The sequence below is a fragment of the Protopterus annectens genome, chromosome 1.part2 (assembly GCF_019279795.1).
Source record: "Protopterus annectens isolate FY-2018-M chromosome 1.part2, PAN1.0, whole genome shotgun sequence".
Lineage (NCBI taxonomy): Eukaryota > Metazoa > Chordata > Ceratodontiformes > Protopteridae > Protopterus > Protopterus annectens.
Window position 1 is genome coordinate 1,243,036,797 of NC_056727.1, and position 12,821 is coordinate 1,243,049,617.

The 12,821-nt window shown below is 42.0% G+C and overlaps 1 protein-coding gene across 1 annotated transcript in view; it reads right to left on the bottom strand.

The window, feature by feature from the left end:
- SELENON (selenoprotein N) overlaps window positions 1-12,821 on the bottom strand; it is an 805,209-nt gene that overhangs the window by 572,949 nt on the left and 219,439 nt on the right. Inside the window, exon 4 of the mRNA XM_044060119.1 lies at window positions 6,801-7,013. Within this exon, the coding sequence (XP_043916054.1) occupies window positions 6,801-7,013 (213 nt within the window). The remainder of the gene's footprint in view (window positions 1-6,800; window positions 7,014-12,821) is intronic.

Consider the following 12,821-nt stretch of genomic DNA (forward strand, 5'->3'; position numbering starts at 1 on the left):
ATTTTGGATTCCAGTTTCCATTCGTGTGGGTCCATGAGATTTCTGCTTAAGTTGTCTGCCAGTGAATTTAGTTTGCCTGGCAGGAATTGAGCTTAGAGGTGCACTTGGTTGCTCAAGGCTGTGTTCCACAAAGCCATGGCTAGTCTGCAGAGTGGGTAGGAATGTGGTTCCCCCCCTGCTTGTTTATGTACCACATAACTGTGGTGATGTCTGTCTTTACCAGTAGTTGTCCTGGAAAAATAAGGTCTTTGAAGGCTGTCAGAGCATTCTGTACAGCTAACATTTCTTTTTGATTGATATGCAGGTGCATCTGCTTTTGGTTCCATTTGCCCTGAATGCACTGCCCTGCCATGTGAGCCCCCCCATGCATAGTCTGATGCATCTGTTAGGGTTTGGGTGGCAGGAGGTAGAGTGAAAGGGAGTCCCTTGTTGTGGTTGCAGGCCTCTGCCCACCAAAGGAACTCTGCCCTTAGACAAGGAATGCTAGGAATTATTGTTTCCAGGTCCTGAGAATGTTGACACCATAGACTTTTTAGATACCATTGAAGAATTAACAGAATGCAAGAAGCCATGAAACCCAGAGCTTGCAGTATTTTCCTTGCAGATAGCTGGGTTTTTGTGGCCAGTAGGTTGAAGTAAGTTGTCAAATAAATTTGTTTCTCTGGAGTGAGGAATGCCATCTGGGAAGTTGTGTTCAAGCTTGCTCCCAGGAATACAGTCTGTTGGCAGGGCACTAGGTGTGATTTCTTCTCGTTGATGGTGTACCCCAGTGTAGTTAGAAGTCTTTTTACAAATGCCAGGTGCTGTAACAGCAAGTTCTGACTTTCTGCCTGAATCAGGCAATTGTCCAAGTATGGGTAAATCTGAATATTTCTCTGCCTGCAAAATGCAATGGCTGGAGCTAGGCACTTTGTAAATACCCTGGGCAAAGTAGATAAGCCAAAGGGAAGTGCAGAGAACTGATAGTGCATGGGGCTTGCCCTGAAGCGTAGGTATTTCCTGCAAGATTCTCTTATTGGGATGTGCAGGTAAGCTTCCTTTAAGTCTAGGGTTGCCAGCCAGGCATCCTTGGCTAGCATAGGAAGCAGCTGTTGGACAGTTAGCATTTTGAATTTTGGAACCACCAGAAAGGTGTTGAGAATAGACAGATCCAGGATAGGACACCAGGAGTTTTCTTTTCTGGGAACCAGGAACAGTCTTGAATAAAAGCCTTGTCCCCTTTGTTCTGCTGGGACAGGTTGAATAGCCTTGATGCTGAGGAAAGAGAGCATTTTTTTGGGCCTCCGCCCACTGATTTGGGGGGAGGTCTGGCCATCCACTCAGGGTTGGGAGTGAGTGGAAGTGGAATCTGTATCCTAGGGAAACTATGTTTAAAACCCATTTGTCTTGGGTAATGTATTCCCAGTTTTTTGCATGCAGGGTGAGCTTTCCTCCTAAAGGTGCAAGTAGTTGAGCAAGGCTTGGAGGAGTTAAGGATAAGTCATTGTGCAATTTTACCATAGGGGGTGGCTTACTACTCCCTGCTTTGGACGTGGGAGCACCCCACTGCTTAGATCTGTGCATAACCTGAGACTGAAGTCTAGGTGGTCTGCTGCCCTTGGGTTTGGACTGAGAAGGCCTGGAAGGGACTGCAAAGGACCAGTTCTTTGAAGGCCAATGTCTACTGAATCTAGGTGGCTGCACTTGTAAGAAATCTTTAACAGTCTGCATAGATTTAGCTTTTTCCTCCATTCTTTTGAGGACTTCTGCTTTATTGCCAAAAAGGTGCTCTTGGTTTAAGGGTGCATCCAGTAATTTTGCTTTTACATGATCTGGCAAGTTTTGTTCCTTAAGCCAAGCATGCCTACTAAGTACAGACCCAGTGACAGCAGCCCTGGAAGATGCTTCTAAAGCATCAAAACCACACTGCAAAGTATGTTTACCAACTTGGTCAGCAGAATGCATTAACTCTTGTAAATCTTTGTGTTCAGCACAATCAAGAATCAACATCATTTTCTGTTTAATTAGCCCCATAATATGCTGCTGATACTTTAACATAAGAAATTTTAATTTAAAGCCCTAAGGGACACAGTAGCAGAGGTGTATAGCTTCTTACCCCGTCTAAAGCCCTAGAATCCCTGTCAGAAGGGGTAGGATTTTTGGCAGTAGTAGCCTTAATGCCTTTTGATCCTTGGGAAATGGTCTCTGGATCTGCAGTAGGATCCTGAAAAGGAATTTGTGAGAGTCTGGTACTCTATAGTACCTGTCAGGTTTCCTGGGAGCTGGAGGCAAGGTATCCAGGGTAAGGCTGGATTCCAAGAAAACTTCATCTACAATCTCCAGAACAGGAGGGATAGCTAGTGGCCTGTGCTGAGGCAGGTTTAAAAATTCCCTAAGTCTCTTTTTGGACTGAGAATAGTCCTGGCTTTCCCAGCGGAAATGCTCCCTAAGGGTATGCAAGGTTTCACCAAAAGAAAAATCTTCTGGAGGGGAAGCAGAGGGAATGGAATCCAGTGCATAAGAATCCTCATAGGTAGATAAGGGTAAGTCCTGGTAGTCAGAAGGAACAGAGATATCAGATTCCTGATCAGAAGAATCAGAAGGAAAATCAGTTCTAGGTCTCTTAGAGGCTGGCTTCCCCTAATTAAGGTAATAAGGTCTTCAGCCATTCTAATCATTTGTTTTTGAGGCATGTGAGCTTGAGAATGCGCCTTGGTCGTCAGTTTTCTAGGCGTTGTCCGAACTTTAGGCCTGAGGAATTCGGTATTTTTGGCTTGAAAAGAAGTCGTCAGTTTAATATGAAAATCGGTAGGCCTGAATACACCCTCAGAAGCCTCTGCCTGCACAGCGGCTCCGGACCCATCCAAGGTAGAGACATCTGCAGGTTCCACAGTCGAAGAAGCAACTCGTGGCACACTGGAATCCAAATGGGTCTCAGTAGAGTCCTGCAAATCTGTAGAAGCAGGTATCAGGGGCTGCAAAAGTGCCTCACTGAGTACCGGCGGACTGGTGACTAGCTTAACGGAAGCATCATCGTCAGTTTTGGACCTATGCGGTCTGTCTATTTCTTTATCCTTACATTTTTTCAGAAGATCGGTAGTCGGATGGCTTAACGAAGCCATTTCAGAGTACGGAGATTGAGAGCGAAAGTATTTAGCTAGAAAAATAGCCCGACGATGTATTGTTCGGGTGTTGAACAAGGCACAAAACCGATAGGGAGGGACGTCATGGTCTGGGCCTAAACAGGTGACGCAATAAGAATGAAAATCTCTATGAGGTATTTGCTTTCCACAGGCAAGACAATTATTAATTTTTTCTGACATCGGTTAAAGTAAGAAAAAAGGATCCCCAACTGGGTACTTATCTTTTCGAAGACTTCAGGTCTGAAACTCGAAAACGAAAATTTTAGGAGTCGGCCGACCGGCACCTGCGAACTGCTTCTGCTTCAGGCACCGCACGGCAAGAAAGAGTGATGTAATGGCATCGGCTGCATGTTTTATACCCCTGACGACCTGACATCATGGAAGAAGCGACAGCATCTGACGCAGAAATCCCAAGACTCTGGTATTAAGGCCCGCTGAGGGCTACCTGCAGGCAGATAACCCAAATGTGATGACTACAACACTAAAACATGAAGAACCTCTAGTACCTTCTGTTAAAATACATACTGTCCCCTTATTGTCTCTGGCTTTTAAGGTCAAAACAGAATTTTAAGATTCCTTACAAGTAGTATAATACAGCTTGAGTTCTAGATCCAAGGGTATATTCTAGGAAAAGCAGTAAATCCTGCATTTTTTTTGTATTAACATTCTATTTACTTGTAACCAAATAGGATTTCCTGTGGAAATTTTGGAAGACACCCTCCTGTTTCCACAGATAACTACTTCTTGGGGGATGGGGATAGGGAGGAAGAGTCCAATGAGCTACTATCCACATATACCATCATCTACTTGCGACCTAACCAGAATCTTCAATCAGCAGACTTTGAACAGTGCATACATTTACAAGGCAAGATTAAATTTCACTTATAAACTGTAATACCTTTACATAGGCAAATGCAGTAATATACAATTTTACATATTTTCTTTTGCATGTTACATTTTACCAAAAAGCAAGTACTATGCTGATTTGTTTAGCAGATGAACTATTATTTACATACTTTTAAACTTGATGCAGCTCTAAATACAGCAAGTTTATTTTAAAGCATTTTCTTTTTGAAAAAAAAATAGTAACATCTTCCCAGTTTATTACAATCTACATTGCATGTTGTTGTTGTTTGTCTTTCGGCTTTTCCCAGTTAGGGGTCACCACAGTGGAACTCTGGTCTGCTAATAATTGGCAGTAGATTTTCACGAACGCTGAGGTGCCAGCTCGATGTCCAACCTTCAACTAAGGCACGCCCATTTACGCATGTCTTTTGAACACCACCCAACCACGGGGAGGACATGCAGACTCCACACAAAAGGCACTCCCTGCACTCCAGCCGAGAATCGAACAGGAGAACCTCTTGCTGTATCCTTGCTATATTCATGTGTTTTATTCATCATGCCTGTTGGCATTTGCTGACAGTGGATTCTTCTAGGTCATGCATGAAAATAGGCCTTTTGAGCCTAACTTTCTAAACCAACAAGCTCAGTTAAATAATTAATCCCCATATGCATGTAGGGGTGTATCTAGGGTGGGGGTGAAGGGGGCAGCTGCTCCAAGTACAAAATGTTAGTGGGAGCAATCGGGTCTATATCACTTCAACGAAACGGCTGAAGTTCGAACACCATATCTTCGAACTTCTAACCTCGAAGTGCAAAAAACATCGAAGTCTTAGAACAGCGATTTTTTTTTTCCCAGGGAAAAAAAAAAATCGTTGTTCCAAGAAACACACACACAATGCAAGCCCACCAAAAAACAGCAATCCACACACATACACTTAACATCCTACATCTAACCCTACACTAAACTGTACATACACTACTATCTATCCCTTTACCTTAACCCAGACCCTAACCCTAAGGTCCGTCACTATCACACACTCACCTGACCCACACCCTAATCTTAACTCACCTATCCCGCCATAACCCTAAAGTCTGTCACTATCGCATACCCACCACGCGCACCCTAACCCTAACTCACCTATCCAGCCCTAACCCTAAAGTCTGTCACAATCGCACACCCACCTCACCTGTGCACTAACCCTAACCCGCGCCCTAACCCTAACATCCACACAATCGCACACTTACCTGAACCTGACCCGTAACTTTCCACCACAGCGCTGACTATAGCGAAGCCACAAAAACGGCCCACCGAATTCTTTCCCTGGGAAAGAATTTGGTGTTCCGTGGCTTCGCGATAATCAGTTTTTGGACGTCACAGTTCGAACATATGGTGTTCAAATTGCTGACATTTCGACAAACTGATAGTAACCCGGAGCAATCAACAGTTGCCAGTCAGTTTTCACTGCATTACCAGCATTCAGAAATGCATTTGTGGTCAGAACTGAAGTGCTATTTGTAAAAAAAGTTTGCTACAGTTTAAAAGGAAAGAAAGCTTTTTTTGTTCCTCAAATCTGAACTTTTTTTCTTTTTAACTTGAAGGTGAAGGAGGAGCCAGACTGGGGAACAACACCACGATCCAGAATAGCTACTTGCACATCTGTATGAATGTTCAGGAAAGAGTGGCTGAATGTGCTTTACTGACTCTGGAGTTCTGGCAGTGACACAAGAGAAGCTTACCAAGTCTATTTTATGAAAGAACACAGTAATTTTTTTTACTTCCACCACAACAATGATCACAGAAGGACAGACTGATCTCATCAGAAAAGATATTCATTTTGAGTAGCTTGTTAATACTGTACCCAACTGTAATTTATGGGCATTATGTTAGCCATCAGGTCTGAGATTAGAACACGTTTATACCAGTCTCAGAAGCAAGCATAGCAGTCATAGAATCACTAATTCAAATCCTGGTGTACACTGTGCCTCAGGCTCTTTAAGAGATACTGAAAGGTGGTTGTGGCAGAACCAACCATAAAACTAGATCCTCCAACTATGTTCTGCAGTACGCCATAAAATTTACAAAGAATTTCAAAAACTTATTCTGAAAACTGCAAGAATAAAATAATTAGAATCTGTGTGAAGTTTTTTCTTCCCATGCAATACTTATCTTTTCAGTGAATATACAAAGCTTATAATATTCTGTAATAGTGCATTGATTTTGCTCTGAATCAGTTAGAAACCTCACTAATAGCCATGCCAGCTGCAATTCTAAAGACAACTGCTAAGGTACTTGTATAATGCTTTCCCACACACACACACACACACACACACACACACACACACACACATACACAGAAAAGTGGTCTGTTTTACCTTCTGAAATGAGAAGTGGTACAGCAGGTCCAATACGTACACACGCTGCATTTCAAAAATAGGTGAATATCTTGTGAGGTGAAGGGAATGGAAAAGTGTTCTACTTTTTGTAAAAACGTTTATGCAGCTTAATAGCTTACAATTCCACTTAATCTAATGTAAAAAGTAAATATTTTCTTTTATTACAGGGTTCTGAGAAGTAAACTAACTAATAAACTCTGTCAGAAATGTTCTTATAACACTCATCACAAAAAAACGGTCAGCAGTTTTTTTGGCAAACTGTAGCACAATTTACTTATAAAACCCACAACCCCCTAGTCATTTATAAGTAACAAAACATGAATGTAGAAAACAAACAGCTTATGCTAAATTACGTTTTAGACACACTGTAACGTGACAAAAACTTATAAAACTGAACACCTCATGCTACCTTTGCTTTTAGAGCACTTTAATACTCACTTCCCTGCCTTTAGGAGTTGCAGGATAGTATCTGTTGTTGGGTAGGTATCCTGTAAAGATATTTAGTTCACTGGGAATAATCCACCACATCTCACCAACATCTAAATGCTCCTTTGGTGGGAGGAAAGCCTTGAACTGCTGGGCAAAAAATACACTGACTGCCTGTGCCACAGTCTTCCAGTTCCTCAGACCGACTAAAGAATTATGGGAAACCTATGGAAATGAGAGACAGAGAGACAAAACATAGCAATCAGTTACAGTCACTTTACGTGGTATTAGAAGCCATCATATCCTGTTTAAGTTTTCCTGACCGAGACATGAAAGCTAATGAAGTTTTCTTACATTTAGTGTCCAATACAGGTTAGAGGTCACAGACAGAATTTTTAAAATCAACCCATATTAAACGGTGATTCTTTTTTTTTAATATGTCTGACAGAAATTTGTGGACACTGACAAAACACATGCAGTTTGGGGGCCTATACCTGCTTGAATGTTAATTCCCTGTAAACATAGCACTTGAGGCAGATTCCCTGGAACGGAAGCTACCAGAATGCTTTAATATCATTTTGGCTTTACTGTCAGACCACAGACGTGTGAGCTGTGTCTCACCCTTAACAGGAGTTTTCTCTTTTATCCAATGTTGTGCAACCATGGAATTAGTTATATAAATGATAAGGTTGTAGAAGCAAAACTGCACATATGGAGGTGCAGAGGTGATTTCCTCCCTGCAAAAAATAAAAAAAACTGTTTTACTGATTTTTCCAAACATTCCACAGGTGTGCACTTTCGTATTTTGCCTCAGATTATACATCTGCCTGCAATATAATTTCTGGCTTTCACAGTAGATCCCATCCCATTTCTCTCACTTTTTTGTTTCTATGTCCAAGAGACATTTGTCTAGAATACTGACAAAATAGTCACCATCTTGTCAAATGTGATGCAAGCAAGATCTTTAATAACTACAAACCTTTATGAATGGTAGGCAAGACTGCAAGTAAATATTTCCTTATATTTCCACTAACATCTGGACTAGTAGTCACACTGATCACTGGACAGCACATCAGTGCCCACCAGCATTTCAACTTTTTTGCACTTGTATATCTTGAGAGAAAATAGTCTACTTAATTCAAGCCTAGAGCAACTCTTTTTATACTCCCAGTTAACACTCACAGCTCCTTATGGTGCCTAGACCTTTTTTTGGGTCTGGCTTCTTTAACTACATGACTTATCAGCTAATAATAGACAGTATGGAAAAAGGACTTATTAACAAAATGACACTAAGATTGTTAACTTACAATCTCCTGCATTAGAGAAATTAATCAAGGTTTTACATTTACTATTGATATTTTCATATTTATGTTCATATTTCATAATTGAGAGACCTACATGCACACTCAGGGGCATGGTGTGCAATGTCATGGTAGGATACAGGAAAATTTATTGGTGATGTCCACTTATACCATACTATTCTGGAGATATTCTTAATTGAAAATAAGTAATACTCCATAAGTACTTAATAATTCAAAAAACAAGTGACTAATAAACTATTGCATGGCACCAGGTAAACTTTAGATGTTGTTGAAGAAAACTGTCATTTATTTATTTATTTATATTTGTTGACCGGGAGTGTCCGACTAGACGTAGGTCCATTTTCAGAGGAGGCCAGGGGAGAAAAGCTCCACAGTTAAAATAAACAGGTCTACTTTAATTAAACGAAAGCGGAATCCGTTGAATACGAATCCGTCGACACAAACAGCAAAATGCGATAACGTCAAACATGCAAAACCATGAAATTTAAACATCGAAACCGTAATAGTCGGCAAACCCCACCGCCCGTAACATACTACCTATGCAAACACAACAACAAAAAACACATACATACACTAACCAAAACCCTATTACTAATCCTAAATTAAAGCACCATAACCCCACTTGTAACCCTACACTAAACCCCACAAACACAACTATCTATGCACTACCCTTAGCCCCTCCCTAACCCTAAGGTCTGTAACTACTGCACACTTACCTTACGGAGTTATACCGCAGATGGGCCAACTATGACAATTCGACAGTTCCGATTTCGCTATTTAGTGAATCTGACGTTTCCGCGTTTCGCTGTTTACATGTCGACGGATTCGTATTCGACGGATTCCGCTTTCGTTTAATTAAAGTAGACCCAAAATAAACAGACAGTAGTTACATTGGATTTACATAGCAACTAACAATTTGATTAACATAGCAATTAATTACAAACATAGTTACAGATGAAGAACATAGCACATCAGTAGACAACTAGAATCTTTATCTGTGAAGTACATAACAGACATTAACAATTGTTACAATAAGAAGTTCCTGCTGTATAATAAGTACTAGGCTTATGAGCATCTGAGCTTGCTATAATCAAGGTAGTTAGTGGGGTGGAAAGAAAGGTAGCGGTTGGATGGGGTGGGTGATATTAGAGTGGGAGTCACTGATATTTGCACAGTCAATTGAACATCTTTTGAAATATTCACTGTTATCTATATTCCTTATTACACAGTTAACCATATGTTTTCATATTGCTGAAAATATCTCAACAAGCATACACTCACAGAAATTTATTGTTGTCACATGAAAGCCTATGCTTCATTATATGTCTAGGTTGTACAGTTTTTCCAAGATATGACAAATTGTGAAAGTTCAGTAAAAAATGTAATTCTGGGTTTGTGTGCGTTATAGCATTTACTAAAAGACTACAAATGCATTGACTATTACAATAGGTTCATAGTTGTGTACTAGACTAATGGCCCTGGAGCCTTTACAAGCTTAGCCCATAGATGTGCCCTGGCATCGTGCCGCCCGACGTTAGTTCCCAGTACCTCTATCAAGTAGAGCCACTGGAGTGATCCCCAATGTGAACTTTCTATTTCCCATCCACTCATCAAGATTTCTCTTGAAGACGGCCAGTGAGGTGCTCTGTTTGACATGTATGGGAATTCTATTCCAGAGCATGCGCAGTCTCTAGGTTATGAACCTGTCCCTCCAGCATGTTCTGCTGATTGTGGTAATGAGGTTGAGGTCTCTGGAGCGTGTGGTGTGGAGGGATTGGGATTTCATTAGATGTAGCATTTCTAACAGAGCTGGGTCAGACATAGCTTTGTAAGTCAGGCAGAAATTGCCTCTTAGTAGATGATATGAGACAAAGAATAGCTGGAGTTTTTTTGAGTCTGTCCATGTAGGACATGTGTTTAAGGCCTAGAATCCTCTTCGTGAGGTAATTTTGTGGCCTTTCCAGCTGTTGCATGTGTCTAGTAAGGTACATGCCAAATGGGGCATTATACTCAATCACTGGCCTAATGAGAGAAGAGTAGATTGAGATGATGACCTCTTTCTTCCTGGATGCAAAACCCTTGGTAATGAGATGTGCCATACAGAAGGACTTTCTGACCACAGTGGCAATGTGGTGGTCGAAGGAGAGGTTGCTGTCAACTTATGTCCCCAAATCTCTTATAATAGCTTCAGTGTTCAGTGGGCTCCCATCAATGTGGTAATTAGTGGGAACTGAGTTTTCCCTAAAGGGGATGATGACGCATTTTTTGGCAATACGCTTAAGGTCATGGTATCGACACCAGTCACTGGTCTCAGTGAGGCCTTTCTGTAGGATGTCTACATCACTTGAGGAGTTAATAATGGCTCCCAGCTTGCAGTCATCTGCGAACTTGGTCAGACAGAGTCCCTCCGTGTTAGCCTGGACTTCTGTGAAGTAGATGCCAAACAGGAGAGGACCCAGGACCGATCCTTGTGGGACTCCACTCGTGACTAGTCAGCAGTCTGACTTGGAGTCTGCTACTTTCACACCGTAGGTTCTATCTGTGAGCCAATTTTCAACCCACCTAGTGACATAGGGGTTGATGCCAGTTTGGTGAGTTTATCAATAATTCCTGAGTGGGGAAAGGTATGAAATGCGTTGGCCAGATTGAGGTAGGCTGTATGAACTGCCTTGCCCTCATCCACAGCTCTGGTGACTGACTCAAAGAAGTCAACCAGGTTGAGCAGGCATGATCTACCTTTCACAAAACCAAACTGCGTGGGATCTAGAGTTTGAATATTCCCTGTATCCTGGTTAATTAGGTCCATGATGATGCGCTCAATAGTCTTACATATCATACTCGTCAGGCTAAAGGGGCGATAATTCCCATGGTCTCCCTTTATGGAGAGGGATGACTCTGGCAGTGCGCCATTTGGTAGGGACAAAGCCTGATGTGACACTGTGATTGAAAAGGGCACACAGATGTGATGCCAGTTCATTTTGTAGTTCATGTAGAACACAAACAAGGATATTGTCAAGTCCAATGGAAGCTGTATTGACCTTGGACAATGCAGCTTTAACCTGTGCTGGGTGCCTGGCATTCCTCTGGTATTATCATTGGTTCTTTGGGGGGAGGGGTAAATTTGGTACTGAATCTGTCGGTCAGTATGTTGGCAACATCTGTTGGCTCAGTACAGGAGGTACCACTGTGCAGTAACTCATAGCAAATCTGGGTATTGCCGTGGAAATTCTTGATATAACTATAGAAGGTGTTGCGGTTGTTTTTAGTGTTTGCCACAATTCTGCACTCACAGTTAGCTTTAGAGGTTTTGATGAGGGATCTCAACTTTTTCTTGAGGATAATAAGGGAGTTTTTCTAGTCTTCAGACTTCACCTTTTTCTGCAACAGTTTCTTCCTTCTGTTGTAGAGTTTATTAATGGCAGGGGACCACCAGATTGGCTTCCTTTTTTTGGAGGAGAGCATCTTGGTTCTGTTGGGTATGGCTAGATATATGCATTTATGTATGTGTTCGTACAGTACATTGGTGTATGATCTGGCAGTCATGCATCAGTTTTCCATTGACATGGGTGCCATGATGTTAGCCACCTCAGTTTTTAGGAGCCCAAAGTCAGCTTTGGAGAAGTTTTTCATGGTGGTTACCTTTGCAGGGGGTGTGGGTGAGATGTGGATTTCCATGGTGATTAGTTTATGGTCGGATCTAACCAGGGAGGAATTGACTATTGGTGTAGAGCAATGGTTGCCCATGTTAATAATAACCAGGTCAAGGATGTTGCTTCCTCTACTGAGGGTAAGAATGAGCTGGTCCAGGCAATGGAATTGATGAATTCCAGGAAGCGTTGGGATAGTGTATTGGTGCATGACTAGTTTTCCCAGTTGATGGAGGGGTAGTTGAAGTCATCTAGTATGAGAGTGTTGGACCCTAATAGTTTCCAGGGTGCTTAGGAATGTGGAGTGAGAGTCTTGGGACATGGTTGGGGATGTACAGCAGGCTACAACCTGAATTACCATCTTACCCAATGTTAGTTGTACCTGAAGTATCTCAGATGCGTTATGCTGGGCTAATAGTCTGCAGGTGTGCATATCCTTTATGAATATGGAGGCAGCACCAGCTTTAGAGCTACATTCCATGTTCTGGGGCCGAAGGGTGTGGAATGAGTTATATACTGGTAGTGCAGGGGTGCTTTCTGCTGCTTTAAACCAGGTCTTCATTACAGTACAAATGTTGATGTTCTCCATTTTGAGGAGTGCTTCAAGCAAGTGCATCTTGAGATTTAGACTTCTAGCACTGAGCAGCATGCCCCTCAGATTGCATTTATTTATAGCTGTTACGGTGGTATTTTGGTCTTTGGAACATCGCCTAAAAAGGCACTATAGGGGTAGCAACAGCTTTAGCAGTATTCAGAATCCAGTGTCTCAAATCAATTCACACCAACCAACATGGACACATTCATACTTGTACTTGTTGAGTGTGACCGTGTTGTATGTGGTAGGATTCTGGCACCTGATTGCTGACTTCTACCTTGACTGTTACCTCAACTTAGAGTGGGACATGTGTGTCACTCCTCACTCCAGTCATTGATGAGTGCATTGATGCAGGCATTTTTTTTTGGGGAGGCTTTGGTTGATGATGGGCACAATGTGTAGGTGAGCTATATGTCTTGTGGTTTGTGTTGTGTTGTGGTGGTCGAGTGCATTTTAGCCTTGGAGGTCT